Source organism: Atractosteus spatula, chromosome 9, assembly GCF_055471065.1.
Source record: "Atractosteus spatula isolate fAtrSpa1 chromosome 9, fAtrSpa1.hap1, whole genome shotgun sequence".
NCBI classification, from domain to species: domain Eukaryota; kingdom Metazoa; phylum Chordata; class Actinopteri; order Semionotiformes; family Lepisosteidae; genus Atractosteus; species Atractosteus spatula.
The window spans coordinates 54,730,893-54,749,328 of record NC_142714.1 but is presented as its reverse complement, the minus strand read 5'-3'; the positions used below and the strand labels follow the sequence as shown (position 1 = coordinate 54,749,328).

The 18,436-nt window shown below is 38.2% G+C and overlaps 1 protein-coding gene across 2 annotated transcripts; it reads right to left on the bottom strand.

Annotated features, from left to right (window-relative positions):
• Positions 1 to 2,581: 2,581 nt before the first annotated feature.
• On the bottom strand, positions 2,582 to 17,557 carry fmr1 (fragile X messenger ribonucleoprotein 1). 2 transcript variants are annotated; one of them, XM_088924966.1, is made up of 15 exons: positions 17,265 to 17,557; positions 15,374 to 15,426; positions 14,236 to 14,338; positions 11,559 to 11,630; positions 10,965 to 11,113; positions 10,713 to 10,806; positions 10,491 to 10,607; positions 10,023 to 10,193; positions 9,384 to 9,462; positions 9,135 to 9,244; positions 8,104 to 8,193; positions 7,527 to 7,728; positions 6,717 to 6,896; positions 6,527 to 6,609; positions 2,582 to 5,732 (listed from the first exon to the last, which is right to left on the bottom strand). In XM_088924966.1, the coding sequence occupies exons 1-15, from the start codon at positions 17,313 to 17,315 to the stop codon at positions 5,553 to 5,555; spliced, it is 1,734 nt and encodes a 577-aa protein (XP_088781092.1). In that variant the 5' UTR covers positions 17,316 to 17,557; the 3' UTR covers positions 2,582 to 5,552. The 2 variants fall into 2 exon arrangements, with proteins under 2 accessions (XP_088781092.1, XP_088781093.1); XM_088924967.1 differs by having other exon boundaries at positions 14,245 to 14,338.
• Between the last annotated feature and the right edge of the window lie 879 nt (positions 17,558 to 18,436).

The following is an 18,436-nucleotide window of genomic DNA, read 5'->3' as shown; positions in this document are numbered from 1 at the left end:
TAAATACTGTATATTAAACTTGTCTCTGTGTCAGTGTTTTTCCTTTATAGGACAGAAGCTCTTCTCAGTTCTGCAAGGTAGGAGATGTCACACATGCAAATGTGGGTGACACAAACATACCACCCTTTACATCCCTGGTGATGAATTTCAATGTAGTTGCCAGCTCTCCTCTTCTGAGTGCAGTCTCAGACAGGGTTGGGGGTGGGTGACAGGGACACTGCAAAGACGAATCACCTAGGAGAGCGAGGGTGACTGAGATGGAGCACTTTGAACAGCACAGGCACTGATTAAAAGGTCCAATGACGGGATTCTTACCACAGTGAGGAATTTAAAAATGGGAAGTGTAGTTTCTTAAATCACAAGAACTTCTCTTTTGGACAATGCATCAATGCAATCCCTGAGAAAGGGCATAAATGATGTTTGAACATGATTCTGGCAAGTAAATATTAAAACAAGAAGTATATACACACTTATCAAGTATGTGGACAGTAATTGCTTTATTTTGGGCATTACAGGCACTACAATATCTTTGTTGTAATGAACAGTTAATCTAGTATTTTAAAAAGTATGCTTGTATTTTAAAAATGACTCAGAAGAAAAGAGTGAGTTACATTTCTTACTGTACAAAATGCCTTTAAAACTTAATTTACAATATAAAAGGAACATAATTTTTAAGGCTGCTCTTTTCAACAAGATGCTAGAATTCTTTCTCATTTTCCTGAGTTTAGGACTGAAAAACCCCTGCAGTGAAGCTGGCAGGGAGACTGGCAGTTCAATAATGGACTTAGAATACAGCATGTCACAGTTATGATTTGTGGAGCCTTTCAGAAGCGTCTGCTGTGATTGAAAAAATAAATTGATGCCAAAAGCTGGATAGCTAAGGAACATATTGAGAATCAGAAGAATAAAGTTAAATCAAAGAAATCAAACATTGTCATGACATATCATTATTATTATATTAATCATGATATAGTGCCTTTCATGCTACATGGTCTCATATAAAGAAATAAATCAAGTATTATTTTAGGTAATCATCCATGTCTTAGGTTGCTGCCCTTACCTACTAATATCTCTAAAAAGCTGTTCCTCTAAAATTAAAACCATCAGATAAACATGTTCACAGATCAATATAGCAGTATAAGATTATGATACAATAGGATGCACAGATTGTTCATTTTGATTTATCTACTGTTAACATACCCTAACACCATAAGAAGTATATGCCTCGTGAAGTTTTTGGGTAACTGACCTTAGTGACTTGTTAACTACATGTCACTTGAGGTGCAATTTTAACACCATGCCATTAATATCTCATTAATTTATTATAAAGGAGACAATCACTCTGATCACATAATGGAACTTAGATAAGAGGGAGGGTGGTAAGGGATTGTACCTTTGTGTTTTGAAATGAATCGGAAGATGTACAAAAAATTACTGAAAGCAGAGACAATACTGAGGCTATCTTAAGTTTCCTGCTGCCTCTGCTGCTGTTGGAAGAGCAAAACTAGGTCAATCTCTGGAATAGAAATGACAGCTTTAATTCCTTTGTCAAAGCTCAGAGACAGGCTGGCATGGGAAGGCTTCTTGTTTTTCTTGCTTAATTGGAGTGTATCATTTTGCAGAAATAGAGCAAGAGCCACTGCAGCTTATATCAGGACTGACACATTCACTTCAGAACAGGAAGAAACACCAAAAGAGCTCTTCAAGCCTCAGTGAACCGAGTTAGCGTATGCCAGTGTATATCTGAAATGTTCATTCTGCAGAGTGGTGCCACCAAGTGGTTACTATTATAGTGTTTTGTTTTTTCTTTTTATTGTATGTTGCAGCACTTGCTGCTTAAATTGCCCCCCTGGGGATAAATAAAAGTATTTTGACTTGAAATCATTTTTATTTACTACATGGTAAAAAAGCTAGATCATACATGACTTACAAAAGCAAAAAAGGAGATCTGGTTGTCTTACATAACAGGGATGTTAACAAGGGCCCAAGAAACAATCTTCAGGGATGTGTTTTGTTTCAATTTTTCAGATGATTCATTCATATTGAAAACTGAGCAAACAATTGTAAGCCATTTTGAGCATGATTAAATTCTATTTAAATGCATGAAAGACTCACAGGATAATAACTGTTCTAAATGTGCATTACTTTGTCACCAACACTGAAGTTCTTTTGGACCCATTTCAACTCTAAAGAGACCTATAACTTCAACAGGTCTGGAGAACCAATCTGCTAGTAATTCAGATAAATGTTAACCCGCATTTAAGATGCAATTTATACACGCAACAACTATTAGAAAAATGCAAAAAGCAAAGTCAAGCATTCTTTGAGTGCAGACCATAATCTTTGATCCCTAGAAAATATTCACATAATAGTCTTTCTAATCCACCTTTTTGCAACAACAATACTGTATTTACAGAGTGTCATATCTGTAAGAACATCTCAGGACTTATTTTCTACACTGCTAGTGTAAAATAAAACTTCAGGTCATGAATCCACTTCCACACTACTCAACTGGAACAAGGTAAAAAACCCATTGAGAGCTCTGCTGCCACATAACCCAGAGAGAAATAAACTCCAGTTAGCAGAGGAAGATCAAACTTTATTTATTGAAACTGCTTGCATACAAAATATATTGCACTATAACCAAACAATGTCAACATAAAACCCAATCTGTTCAGCTAATATGTACAGAGAAAAATATTGCCCCAAGTGCAGTTACATACAAGGTCAGTCTACCTTGGTTAATTATCTACAGTATTTTTTTAAGGTTTTGAACCATAACAGCCTACAATGACATGTGCAAGAAACCTTTCAAATCTCATATACATTCCCAAAATAAATAAGTGAAATCAGTCTGTTTGGCAACACTTTGAAGACATTTAATGCCTCAGTTTAACAATGCGCTGCAATGTCTTTCTGTGTATGTTATGCATCATATGCACCTGTAATACAAGACAGGAGTAAACACAGGCAGGACTAGTTTTAATACCCATCCATTGATGCTGGTCTCAGTCCTAGTGAGAAAACCAGGGACTACCTTTCTTTTTAATATTGATAGCTATGTTTAACCAGTTAAAATCTTCATAATGCAGCACCGTTCAACACCTTAGGAAAGGTACTCTAAAGTATTTTGAATCCAGCTTTTATTTTTCAGTCTAATCATATATGTAATAATAAAACTCAGTGTTTCATTCTGGCTTAATCTGCACTTTAACAAAGGATAGCAATGGATCAACAAAAGCCACGTGTGAATGTTTCCCTACCCTGACATTAAACCCAGAAATTAAAAAAAATGAACCCCATTTTTGTTCTTATATTGTATCCTAATATCCCTATATCCTGAATCTTGAGGATAAAGTCTGTCCTGTTGTGCATTTAGCTTTTTTCCTGTTAAAATGCATCCTTGTTGAACTACAGTTGAACTTCATTCATAACCTTACATATCTGTTCTTCATGCAATCTGCTCAAAGAAAACTCCTTTTTCACAGGGAATCCTGCAAAGGGCTTCACTAATGCAAAGAATCTGAAAATGAAGCAAATGCAAAGGAATGAGGAGAGTACAGGCAATCTAATTTCTCATTTTAAATGTCACAGGGATACTTATGGTGAGTTTACATTGGGTATGCAACAGGTTTAGAACAACTTGAAGTCTTTGCAATAAATGCATATTACACAAAAAATAAGCTAAGTGCAAAAGCACTGATAATACAATATGCTTGTAACAAACCTAACTTATCCCTTCATTTGTTCCTCATGCAAAGTTAGCTATACGTGAAGCTTGACCTTAACACATGGAAAATACATGGTTCAGAGAAAACAATGTTTTTTCTGCAAGTAATAGTCTATTTTCCTCTGTTGTATAAATTGTGTTTACTGTGGATATGTATTCCAATCGCTACTTCTAACAATGCCTTGTACCATCCCATGAATGACTTACGGAATAATGCTAATGTCTTAATGAAATCACAGAAAGATAATATGGAAATATTGGAAAAATGCTTTTGTTTATCTATTCAAAAGACTTGTAGCTTTGCACTCAGATAATACTGTATTGTCTCAATGCATTATACTTCCAAATCCCATTGAAACAATTTGTAATCCTGTGTATAATTTGGAATCTTATGCTTATTTTTTTAATTCAAGTAAACATAATAATTTGGAAGGACCACTTTAGGAGAGAAAACTGGATTTGTTTGGACCCACAGAGCAAAGTCTAAGCATTTTGTTGAGTACTTTGAAAACTATCCATATATTTTTTGATACAGTATGTACTAAATGTACATTTTGGGATGACAAAATAAAATTAAGACATGCCATTCATCTTGGTAGTCCTGGCTACCGCAGGTTTCTTCAGCATTGCTTCTGCTTAACCAATTTCTTATAGTCTCCAAGTCAAAACAAAGTTGTACAACGCCTTGATAAGACAAAACTAAGAATCTCTACACAGCTTTTTTTAGGATACACAAAAAGTCAAGATAATACAAGTATTTGCTATGAATTTTTCTTATAAAAAAACCAACTGTCTACTCTAACACTGCCTTTGGGACTATTTTAGGCAAAATTTAAACAACCACAATCCTTACCTCAAATAGGGGTCACACCTTTCACTTTATCATGATGCATTTATTTGATACCATAAAAAATTGCAAAGCAGATTATTTTTTTAACCTAACCTTTCTCAAAGAATGTTTTATCCCTGCTTGAAAAAAAATAAAAAGAATAAAATACAGCTTTCTTCCCCCAATACTATTCTATGAGATTTCAGTGCAAAAACATCTAAACAAATTTTTATACTTTGTTACACAGATGGAGTCTTTTTTTCAGAAGAACAAAAATGTTATGAAAGCATGCATTCTTCCAGAAACAAGGAATTCTCTTTTGATGAATGAGCAAGATCTCTACATACAAATATATTACATTAGTGTTGTCCACTTCTTCTTCCCTGATTAATACATCCAATTAAGATACTATCCCAACTATATTAAAGGCACAGGATCATACAGGATTTTTTTTTTTGCTAATGATGCAACAACTGTTACCCCTCATTGTTAAGAGGTCCACAAGAACAATGTGGACAACGGACATGAAACAGATAAACCATGTTAGTGGTCAAAACAGTGTCATTAAGTTCTAAGAAATCACAGGTTGAAAACTAAAAAACTGCATTAGATGTTACTGAACACAATCTCAAAACCTGTATTAAAGAACAGAATTATCTGTAATTTAAAATGTGTCGCATTTCATAGATAGGTAGTTTTCTAGAAATTCAGGTTGAAAACTGCAGTTTCTCTCCACATCTACCCTTCTATTCCCCAACCTGCGCTCAGCCAGTTCATTTTCCAACTTGATTCCTAGAAAATCAAACCACTGAGCTCCCTCCTCTCTCTATCAGTTGTAAATGCTAATGTTTTCAATTCAAGTGTGCTTATTTCATGTCATGTGACAGCCCTACTGACCCAATTCTCTTTGGCCTACCATGGTTTTCTAATGAAGAAGCTTCTGGATTAATGAAAACAGTACAGAAAATGGTATTGTACAGATGGGACCCTTGTCTATGACACTCCGTTCACCAAGACTCTCGGGGCATCCAGACTGTCCTGCTTCTCTTTCTTCGGCCCACGGTCTTTGCCAGGTCTTGGCCGGTTGCTGCTGTTGCTTGTTCCACTGTCAGCAAAGGAACTCTGAAGTGCTTTAGTGTGAACGCTCCTTTCATTATTGCTGTCAATCCTGATCTGCAACAAGAGAAACATTCAGAAATGTAAGGAACTACGTCATGTAGTCGTCATATGTAGTGCCCTATGTTGGTGTCTCTTCTTCAAAAAAGGGATTGTAATCATTGCATCAGTTCTAACAACAAAACAGCACACACATAACCTTTAACATCCAACCACAAATGTTGTTTGCCATTCACTTTATACACAATTCATTTCAACTGTACTAAGTAATAGAATATAATTATCAAGAAAATGGATTGCTAACTCTTCTCTACTAAATGAAACCAACTTTCGATACAGCCATGTATCTTTTCACAACATAATCGAGACATATTTAAAACCAGACTAATGGAGTCTTTCGCTGTCCTCTACTTAGGTAAGGAAATTACCACGATTACTAGGGTTGGCTACTAAAAGCATGAATTATATGCATCTGAATACATGACAGCTTTGTGAATGGATCAGTATTGGCTGATTGCCTTTTCATTCATTGTAAAGCAATGTAAAAGCTAATACACATCAAAATCAAATTCTTAGATATTTATAGCAGCTATCTGACATAATAGAAGTCCCATCGATTTGTGTAAATTACAAGGAATTGATGTAACAATTGTATTTAAATTTGTGAGATCTGCTATTAATTCACCTTCTAAGAATTAAAGCTAGACACCCTGTACACAGAAACAGCATTTACAATTCCCTCTTTTTCAAATATCTGTCAAGATCTAGAAGAGAGGCTATTCCTGACACAAAGATGCAATTAAGATTCTAGAAAAGGGCTGCGTGACCTCAGTCACTATGAAATGCATTACCTGCAAAGAATCCTCCTGCTGCCTTGGTTTAGGGTCTCTAGAGTTACGGGCCCGGGATTCGTTCCACTGTATCTCCTCATTTCCTGAAAAGGTGCCAAATTTATGTAATGAACATCAAAGCAATCACTGCAGAACGTTTACTCATAAAAAGAGAAAAAACGCAGAAATCTGGCATGCTAACCGCACTGACCTTTATACCCTCCACGGCCTCGACCCCCTCGACCCCTAGAGCCCCCACCCCGTTTACGCCCATCGCCACGCCGAGTGAACACATCTCTCTCTTCGTCTGTGGGTGCCAGGGACCAGTCACTCAACTCGTCCCTATGGTCCGACTCAGTCTCCGACGCATTGGATGCTTCAGAGTTGGTGCCTGAAAAGAAATAAAATGTCTCCAGTAGAAAATGCAAAGTAAAATGAACATACTTTCATTTGAACATACTGTTTCAAATACTGAAAACCTAAAACATGTCCAGCACGGTCACTATTCCTCCTTTTCATTCCTTCCTCCTTTTCATCCTCCTTGTCCATTCAAACTGGAATTGTCAGTTATTTCTATAAGTCTTAGCACACAGCAAAGATTCCTATACTGACCCTCTCAGCTACCAACCCGCAATAAATTGCCTGACACATTAAAATGTGGTGGTGCAACTCTCCCTGACATCACTGCAAGCCTGCTGACACCCAGAAAGTTTCTGGAGGTGCTGGTTCATGGAAAAGAAAAACAGCCCTGGCCCGGCTATACCAATCCAGTCCCTAGCACTGTGCTGTCAGTTGTGCCACTAAGGGAATCCCAGTCACAGATAGCTCGTCTCGTAACAGGACCAAGGTTCAGATTCTCCAAAACTGGCTCATAGAGATCAAATGTCTCTAGCTGCTGCATTTCTCAACACTTAACTAAGCTTAGTTCAAGAGGTTTGAAAACAATTCAAAAGGGTTTGAATGTGTTAAAACAAGCTGGAGCTTTTTGGACTGTATTTCCACAGGTGCTTTCACAGTGTACCTGATGCAAAGCCAGGCCCACGCCTGCCACGGCCCCTGCTGCCATACGGCTTCCCCCCTCGGGAGGGCCCCACCCCGGGCCCGTCATCGCTGACAAAGCCCTTGTCCTTCTCTGAGCGGCCAGCCTGGGGCCTCGACCCCCCTCCGATCTGCCGGAGCTGCTCATCAATCTGCAATCTCTCCAGACGAAGCTGATCCACCTCCTGAAGCACAATATAATCTGGGTCACATTCTGTTTCTATTAAGCCACAAGCAATTGCTGTCATTATCCCTTACCCAGCCAAAATCCAAATGCATGAACTCAGATGCCATAAACAAACTACAGCTTATGACTTTAATACAGCTTGTTAAAAGTTCAAATCTGACCAACTTAAACTTCCTAATGAAATACATTCTCTCTAATCACCCATTTGCTAACCCTCAAAAACAATCTTGATATGACATAAAACAAACAGCAGGCAGAGAAGACACACACGAATGATTATAAATGAGAGAAGGCCATTCAGCTCAGCTAACTTGTCTAGTTTTTAGTATCTTTAAATGAGACAAAGATCTCCTTCAGCCTCATTCTCCCTCACCTTTAAGTAATTGAGGTGATAGTCCAGCAGCACTCGGGCATTTGAAATACTTTCCTTTGTTCCAACAAACACGAACGGCACCATACCTTGCTTTGATGGAAAGAAAAGATTAAGATAGAATGAAAAAGTATATTCCACAATTAACCTGGTAATAGACAGTATTAGAGAAAAAACATGATTCACATAGATACCACCACCCAGTTCATTCTAGATTATAACACTTAAGACAAAAACCACCCCACTGCATTAAAATTAACTAAAAGATTCTAACACAACAATATAGGGAATTATTTATTATTCAGAACCACAGAAAGGAACATACTTTAAGAAATCTTTATTTAGATGCATAGATATATTTGATACGCCAAATCAAATACAGAAGGGTCTCGACATTCGCCAGGGCTCTGGCAGAGAACCGTCACAAATAAGCAAATTCACTTATAACCAAGTCCACCCCTATACTGTCACATAATGTACTATAACACATAGTATGTACGGTTAAAAGTAATGTAAAGTAATGCCAATTAAAGTACTAATGCATTTGCTTCACCATAATTCAAATAATGATAAATTAAATGAAACGACAGTAATCAAACTTAATAGTAGTCAGCTAAAATAAACATGAATCCCTCCTCTGCATCCTGGGGACACTTGCGGCTTCAATCTCTGCCTCCATGTTCAGCACAACCCGTAATAAAACAAGCAAACTGTCAGAGAGCCTGTAAAGTCATCGCCTGCATGTCATTCCCTCACGCAGCCGACACAGAGTCTGTTCTGTACAATATAAAAACAAGAGCACGTTCAGATGCAGATCATGGATAAAGGGTTCTTAATCAGGGAGATGTGCACTCACTAGCTAAAATCATCTCGTTATCCTAGTCTGTTGTGCCACAGTTTGATTTCATCCTCGACTCCGCTGGTCAAATGGAAGTGTGGATAAGTGAACTTGCGAATGTTAAATTCGCAGATGTCGAGATCCTTCTGTGTGTTGGGTTGATGTAGCTCAACATTTCCATGTAAAACTCACTCACCTCGTCCTGTGGGTTCTTTCTGTCATTCTCAGCCTCAATTCGGACTCGGACAACTCCAGATTTATCCACAACCTCCTGAATAAGTTTTCCGTTTTTTCCAATAACTTTACCTAATTAACATAAACCATGAGAAAATGTTTTGTTAAAAGAGCCACTAGAATGCATAACTTCACTCTGGATAAAAACTAATCTGACTCACAAGAAACCAGAAAAGTAAAGTTGTAAACAGTTGAATTCTCCACTACTTACCTACTAAATTCCGTGGTACTTTTATTACGTCTTCAGAAAACTCAAGGTAACTTCGAGCTTTCCTCACTGCTTCCTGGTCCTAGAAACAAAATGTACTTCAAAATTTAAAAAGAAGGAAAAATACACTTGATAATTTATAGCAAATACCATGCGCAACTATGTATATCACAAATGAACTCAATAGTTAAGTCAGTTTGTAAATTTTGCAAATGTGTTTTTTAGCATGCTATGTTCTGAAACAAAAAGTAAAAATATACCTTCCAGCCCCAGAAACTGAATGCACCAAATTATACTTTATTTGATGTTTTTTTAACAGTAAGTCATATTATAGAAATAACCCCACATCAAATATTTACATTCAATTTCTCTTAGAATTCATTTCAAAATTAAATATCACCTTTGCTCCTTCAACACCTCTTGTTTTACATGAGGTGAGGCAATGAAGACAAGAAGCGACGACCCTGAAGTGAAAACCATGTCATATTGAGCACTGAAGATGTTCTATCACAATCCATGTACTAACAAGTAGTTATAGTCATTCTGCCACTATCGGATTGAACATTAATATCTATGTGGATATCTTTTATTTTGGAAACCGCAAAGAAACAGATTACAAATGGGGATTTTCCTCAAGCTTGCCTCGCCGTAGATGTGGAAAGTGCAGGTTTCTTCATCAAGGTCGATGGTAGTCACTCCCGGCACCTTCCTCGCCTGCTGGATGTTGGCACCATGAGTGCCAATGGCCAAGCCCATCAGGTCTTCCCGCACAACAAACTGCTCGTGGAAACGGGAGGCCAGCTGCCGGGAGCTCTGTATGAAACAAATTGGACAGAGACTTCACTTTGCTTGTTTACAATGCAATCAACGTGGTCTTCTGAAAACCATTTTACCTTTTCGATTACAAAAAAGAAATGCCATGATATTAAGGCTTGGATTAAATGTCAACCCCCCTTCACAAAGTTGTATTTAGGAAGTAGGAAGAGGCCTCTTGCAAATGACAGGCTGCCGCCTAGGGGCAGGTATGCAGCTAAAAAGTGTTTATGGCCTTAACTAGTGACAAGTCAATATTCTAATAACAATATACCATTGCCAGCAAAACTCACTCACTTCTAGCTGCCTGCTGGCTTCTTCGTTCCTCAACATCAGAGATAACTTGGTGCGCAGACTTCTGAAGTGCATATCGCTCAGCATGGTTGCTCTCTTTGCTGTTACTTCGTTGATAGACTACGGAACCGAGAAGAGAAGCGCACCGTGGAATGAGAAGCAGACCACAATGAAAGGAAAGCACTGTTAAAGATTTAAGCAAAACCATCTATCAAACCTACTTACCAAAATAACTAACTGGTTTTTGTCTGAATCGTATGTCACATTAAATGCTCCAACAGCCTTTTTAAAATCTTTGTGTGCCGATTCCTTTGCACACCTTTCAGGGGGAAAAAAAAAATCCTTGATTAATAAGGTAACATTTTTTAAGACAAAAACAGAAGCAGAACTGAACTCTTGCTAGTAAAATCATGAGCAATTCTATGAGCTTCAGCAATTGCTCATGTAGATCTGGCAAACAACTTCAAATGAACTTACATTTGCCTTAGGTCGTCCGGTACATCCATTCTGACTTTGAGGAAAGTGTTTTTTGTAGCTGGCTTATTAGGGTTCACAGGTCGTAGCCTTTCTATTGTGACAATTTCATTGAAGGTAGCATCACAGGCTGCATATTCTATGACATAAAACTACAGAGAAGATAAAGAAATCATTTTAATTACATGTAAAACTGACTATCTTTCTCAATAGGTCTATCACTGCAGCAATTTGTATAAAAAATTGCTAAAATAAGAAGCTTAGCTTTATAAAATAATTATCAACTAGACAAGCACAAGAATATTATATTTACTAACATGCTACATTAAACACAAAATAAGTAACAGTAAAGGTGCATTCCATGCTGAAAGGTATAGAAAAGAAATGGTCTGTTTTGGCTATGTTGCCTTTTTCAGGTGTCTTCAGGCTCCAGGGCCAAAGCTTAGAGGTGAAAGCTTGTTGGCACAGTTCCCTACTCTAATGTTTTGAACATAAAGACCTTCTAAGATCAATTCCATAACATAACTTTGGTTCTATGTATGATTTGAGAAAAAAAAAGTAGTTTGGAAAATGGCACATCCTCAGCACGTCTCTTACCTCCCCCTTTACCATCCTGACGCGGGCCAACCACCATCCGCAGGGCTCTTTGTCATTGGCTCTGGAATACACCTGTTTCAAGAGCAATGCAATGAAATTCAGAACGCCCCACTGTACAGAATTCACTACTCACTTCAAGACTAAAGTTTCCTAAATACAAATGTAAAGCAACAAATTTAGTACAAATACTTCAGATTTCAGAGGTGGGTCTCAGGAATATTTTACATGATCACAGTCTAATTTGCATACGTCACAAGTCTTTCTTCTTACTCACAAGAAACAAGCTCTCCAGACACATTCTACACACTTTAAATCACTCACTTGCTTAGATGCACACATTCTACTGAACTCAGAAACAAGGAACTAACCTTCCCATGATATGTATACCCTGCGTTTCATAAGAATCTTGCTGCAGGACATACGAATAGTATTTTTCATTGTAATACAAGCTAATATTGATAATCGGGCAAGTGAATGTTTTGTGTACAATATGTATTATAATATGCTCAAGAAACCTTTACACCCCCTTCCACTACAGCAATGCAACTCACATTAAATGATAGGCAAGTGAAAGCAGCATTAATTTTGGAAATAAAATTGCACTAAAAATAGTATTTCACTGCCCCGGTATTTTAAGAAACATAAAAATGTGTACCATGTTATTAATACTGCCAGTTTAAGCTCCTAATATTATACAATTATTAAGGTCTCAAAACAGATCAATTACATGATGCATCTCCCCAAAAAATTTTTTCTGGAGTTTCATCTAGGGCTGCCACGATTAATAGATGTAATCGACGCAAAAACAACAATAATCTAGTTGTATTTTCTTAATCGACCCCTTTGCACGCCGTTAATGGGATGCTACGATGCTCTGTACAGTTTTAGAGTAGGCTAATCATGCCAGCAGCTGCACCACATTCTGCAGAGGAAGGTCCTTCCAAATATCGACCAAAAGTCTCTTCCGTGTGGGAGTATTTCACTAAAAAAACAGACAAAACGGTTGTTTGTTCGCTATGTAAAACAAAGATGGTGTTCCACAACAGCACTAGTTCCACGAACACCTGAAGAGGAAACACTCTGGAATTATTGCACAGGACAAGACAACAGTACCATATGTAACCCATTCACACTTGTTTAGCCGTCCTGACAATTGTTTTGTGAAGCTGATTAACTTGAGAGATTGATGCTAGTGACTGGGGTTGGGATAATATTTAGAGGCACGATATTTCTGGCACAGTCGGTTAGTCAGCTAAGTACACTTGCCACCTTTATCATGCACGAGTGCACTGTAAATAATGTTTCAATAGGCTAGCTTAATACCATAGACTAGTGTGCTAAATGCACTTGCTAGCTTTATTACAGGCAGAGAAGCATTTTCACCCTTTCCTCCTAAATGTGATGAGGGCAATAACAAAGACCGGTAATTTAAAAAAAAGATTGCTCGTTGTGCAGACATTGCCTTCGGAACGGAGCACGAGCCTGTACCAGAGTCTGCGGTGCCAGAATTAACTGTTACAGAAATGTTTAACTTTTCATATATATAATTATTTCAGGCATTGTGGCTCCAAAGGTATAGTATATTTGTTCCACTTCAGTCTTCTCTTCAAGAGATATGAATTGCTGTCCCCTGCCCTATGCTTTCAATTGGTATCATTTTATACTTTACAGACATTATTTAGCCTCTTTATGCCTGTTCAACAAGATATGTAGCCAAGCCACCCCCCTCGGATTCAGAAACATAATCTAGCAGCTGTATTGACGACATCTATGAATAAGCATGTATGTAAATCGCAATTTAAGATGGAAAACATTAATATGCCTACTTGCATTATTTAGACAAAATTAGTTGTTAAATTAATCGATTAATAGATAAAAATAGTCGATAGATTAATCGTTTACAAAAAAAATCGTCAGTGGCAGATCTAGCTGTTTCATATTAGATAATTTTTTAATTCATTTTTACTTTAGGTATTATTTATTTTATACATTTCTGTTTATTTTGTATATTGCTCTGGATACTTCTTGTATTTTAGTTAACTTCTTTATCAAGAAAAATGAAAAGTGATTCAGTAAATCAGTAAATCAAGGAAGTACAATAAATAATGACAATAAAATAAAAATAATAAAAATAAAACAATAAGCCTAAGCACAAACCTGGAAGTGCAACATACATAACAAACAGAAGCAAACCATTAACCATACAGTGTGCATACCATCATTAATGTGACCACTGCTGAAAGCTGTTCTGGGTACTGCGATCAAGGGATTGTGCATAATTGTGTAAAATAATCGGTTGCCTTTGGACAGGCAAATAAATGCACTAGGAACAGAACTGCACTTATAATGGTTCTCCATATTCAGTGTCAAATGAAATGTCATGCTGAGTTATTGTTAAAACTGCCATTAATAGGTGAGAAAAAAAGTTCTGTTTTATGGTTTTTCATTATGCTTTGGCAACATAATTCTCATTTGCATAAAGTTTAAAATTAGAATGGAAATGTTGAAGAAGATCCCTTACTTTTGCAGGACGTGCGGTTTCTCTGTGTTCCCATTCAGAGCCCCTGCTATTTACAGCATTTCAATCCACAGCACAGCACAGTCAATCTGAATGATTTCAACACTGAAAATGACAAATTTAACTAATGTAGATTGAAAGTACTTGTCCATTACTTACAGCACATACCTCTACTTCATCACTCTCATTTATTTCTTTCTGAAACCCTGAAGGAGGGGGAAACCGAACATCGTGGAAAGGAATCTGTCTCTCTGGTTGCCAACTGAAAGAAACAAAAGCAGGGCAATCCATTAAATTGCAGGCAGACTGACATACACACATAATAATCAATGCACTTGTTCAAGGCACACCTTGAAAAAGTCTGAAACTATAACCTCATAAACAGGTGTTCAAGAAGTATCAGTTAATGCACTGGAAAACTTAAGAATACAGGTGTTCTTTCTATACATGGCTGGATTCTCTTGAGTACACCAATTGCAAACTCAGTGTGAAGATAATGATAAAAGAAAAGAGAAAACAAAGACTGTATAGTTATCCTTTGCAGAATAAATGGAACAACAACATGCATGTATGCCTATGTTATTACACTAGGTAAATAGTTTGTAAGTACTAAGTGCATTAAATTAAATACTTTATAGATAGAATTTTGCTCATTTGCTCTTGATACTTTACAGTTTTGCTGTTGTTACAGAATAAAATACTGGTGTTTGCATTACCCAATCAGCAATAGAATACAGACACGTCACTAAAAACTCAAAAGAAACATCAGGTAAGATACAGGTTCAGAAATCAACTTGAATTTTAAGCGTGTAATATACAATTAAAACCAAAAAAAATGGGCATTCAAACACAAAAGATTTATCAATTTTAATAAGATTTTGATAGAATGTAGTTAAATGAAAGTAGCTAAACAAATTCACAGGCAGAGATAATTTAACAATCCTAGCACTGCACATATGTTGCAAATACAGAGCCTCTCTTAAATCTTTATAAAAATAGTCAAGTATTTTATTATTATTTTTCCTCACATTGAACATTGAATTTAAAATCTTTATACACATTACTGACAAACACATTCATATCAAAACAATTTACACAAGCTTTATCATGTTGCTGTGTTAGGATGCAAAAACTGCCTTTAACATATTGGGATACTAAAGCATATGGATAATTTTTTTAAAGAAAATCTCCAGATAAATTGTGCCTTTCAGTACATTCCTCATCTAAGATGAAGATGTCTTCATTCCACGCATGACAGATACACAAAAGTGGCACTGTGAAACTACTGATTACTTACTTATTTTCAAATGTCACCGTGACAGAATCATCATGCACATCCTTCACAAATGCCTGAAAGAAGACATGTCATCACTGGTTAAAAAATGGGTTTCACAAATTTGTCCACTGAGGTTTCTTTGGTTTTAAAACAAAATAAAGCCCATGTTTTTAGACTGCTACCACTACACCTCTTAAGATGAAACTGTATTGATAATAGTTATGACAACACACCATCTTTTTAATTAACAGCATTCTCAGGAAATAGTGTTTCACAAATATTGACATTCAATCAAAAGACAAGGCTCCTCTGTGTCTTACCACTGGACTAAAGCACTAGTGCTTTCTTTGTACATTTTAAATTTGTTGCAGCACAATGATGCATACAGATATGAAAAGTAAAAATATATGTGCTCTATATTATTTTTACAGCATGACGTGATAATTAAGATACCACTGCTCTATATGTATAAGAATCATTGTATCAACGTCAGTTATCAGATTACTGAAATTTATAAATGTAGCAATGTAACAGCTTTACAGTGTCTCGACATGCTCTCTGCTGAAAACTGACAGCCTATGTATATTGGGACAGTGGTCTTCTTTTGCCTTTGTTTTATCATGAACTGATATATCAAGAACGGTGCTTTGCAAAAACAAAGGTCTTCACTACAGAGAACACTTTAATATTACAGCGGTGCAACAATTTTGAAACTCTGAAAACTTACTTTTAGAGAGATAAAAGTTTTTTAGTTCCCATTTATTCCCTGGCCCCCAGAAAACCCTTTAACCACGGGTTACAACCGCGGGTGATCGTTCCGCTGCTCGCAACAATAACAGGAAAGTCTTTTCTATCAAGTACCAACAGAAAAGCATGAGAATTCAATTAAAAACACGCCAGAAGCTCAGTTCTGACTTATAACGTTAACGTGCATGTATTGCATGTGAGCAAGCGTCAAGTGTGAGTGACGAGACAATTCCACATCCACTCCACACTGCAGCCCCTGCGGCTCTTGAAGCCTAATGCAGCTGCCGGGCTGGTATTCGAGTTCTCATTCCTATGGATTAGCGTGGACACCACTGGCAAAAAGGCAACTACTGCAGTTCACTCTCTCTAAAACTCTTTAGTTAATAGAAGCAGAGCATGGAGCTAAAGTCGCCGATTTAAAGAGTGTGGCTTCACCAACAGACGTAGGTGCGATGCACATGTTACAGAGGAGACGCCTTTAAAAACACAGCACATTTTCATGCACACACAGCAAATGCAATGATGTGGTGTATATTAAAAAAAAATCATGCATTGATGAAACTGCATTTCAAAGATAAATGATCCTATACCGGTTGTAGTCCAAGCTGTTGCACTACTGACACATTTTACTTTTAGAAAAATAACTTGATTCAACTCCCCCACATTGTAACATGAAAAGTAACAAAGCGGCAAATAAAGAGTGAAAGTGAAATAAATGAAGCCGTGAGTAAAATTTGATGGACTCCACACGCATGAAATACTGCATCATTATAAGGTGGAAATAATGAACGACGCGTCGAGGGGTTTCTGCGCCCCGAGGAAGCGACTACACGCCATCAGCTCAGCGCCCTGCAATGGGAGGATTGGCTGGGGGGAACGAGTCCGATTTTGTAACTTAAATCCCCCTTTTGCAGAAAAAGCGCTGCGAAAACGTCCATCCTGAGTGCGCCCGGAGATAAACTCAGCGGGAGAGACGGGCCTTGTCTGAGGTCTAGCATCCACAGCTCTGCCGGATCCGGGCCTACACGGGTGTTTGAGATGTGAGTGCAACACAGAGGACCCCACTAGCCCGCACCTTTGCACGATCGCCAGCAAGCGCCAGCTGAGTTAAAAATGACAACAAAGCAGCCGCTAGCGCGGACCGGGCCTTTGCTAATCTCCCTACCTTATAAAAGGCTCCACTTGTTCCTCGGACCTCCACGGCTAACTCTTCCATGACTGTTACAATTAAATGCAAAAACGGCGAGCGGGTCGCTTCGGTCCCTAGAAACGCCCCCCCCTGCAGCTCTCCTTCTCCGTCAGTCTGCCTCTCACTGCTGCGAAACCAAGTGTGTTTTTCTCCCCACTTTTTCTAAAGAAATGAAAGTGAAACATTCATATTTTTTCTTCGCACAGTTCGCACCAGCTGCTCCTGAGCGCATTGATGTAAACACAAGAGCCCCCTCTCGCCCCCGACACGTGATCAGGGAGCGCTCCGGGGATGCACGTCTTCCCTCGCGTTCCCATCCGGGCGAAGAAACTGAGTCCCTTCGGGTCGCCATTTTGACTCTATTCCCGTTTCACAGTTACGTCATGTCGCTCTTGAACGGAGTCAAAATGGCGCCAGTTTCATGGCTTCCTTCAACTGAGGGCAAACCCGACAACGTTAGGAACCAATCAGTTTACGGAATGCTCCACCGTCCGAAACTCAGCCAATTACAGCCGAGAACAATGACCAGGCGGCCCCTCTCCAGTTCCGTGAATCACGAGGGAGGCCTTCCCAGCCGACGGTTGCTATGGCAATGATAATTGGGTGTGTCCCATTCACAACAACCCGGCGTCTGGAGAGACCCGTCCCGCGTGCGGGAGAGCAGCACCATTACTGTGATACAGGGGACCAGGTGTACTGCATTTTAAACATGTCATTCATGCTTTCGGATCCGTTTAACCTAATTGTTGTAGATTTTTAGATACCGTAAAGTGCAATGCCTACACTGGAATCAACACTGATTTCCTAACGATTAAAAATAAACCTTTCAGGGTGACTAGAATGAACTTCCCCACAGTCCCCATCAGAGGATGTGCAGTGAAGACAGAGCTCAGGCACAGGCGAGCATGCAGCCTGCCTCCACACACACAAAGCATGAGAGGCCTGCGGCAGGTGACGGGTGAAAAGACATTAGAAAACAGAAAAAACAGGGCAAGCTGCCTGTCTCGTGCTATAACGTCCCATTGTAGATTGGGCATTAGAAATGTAGACGGGCTGAAATTAAATTAATATCTTTACTTAAATTAAAAACAAAAAGGAGACCCAAACTACACAACAAAACTCAAGATATAACTCTACAGATAGAGCCT

Bases quoted from the DNA above. Each gene is read 5' to 3' on its own strand.
- fmr1 (XM_088924966.1), bottom strand. From the start codon at position 17,315: ATGGAAGAGTTAGCCGTGGAGGTCCGAGGAACAAGTGGAGCCTTTTAT. The intron at 11,114-11,558 runs GTAAGAGACGTG...TCTTCTCTGTAG, and splicing joins TCAGGATGGTAAAGGGGGAG to TTTTATGTCATAGAATATGC. The intron at 9,463-10,022 runs GCAAGCTTGAGG...TTTTGTTTCTAG, and splicing joins CTTTCCACATCTACGGCGAG to GACCAGGAAGCAGTGAGGAA.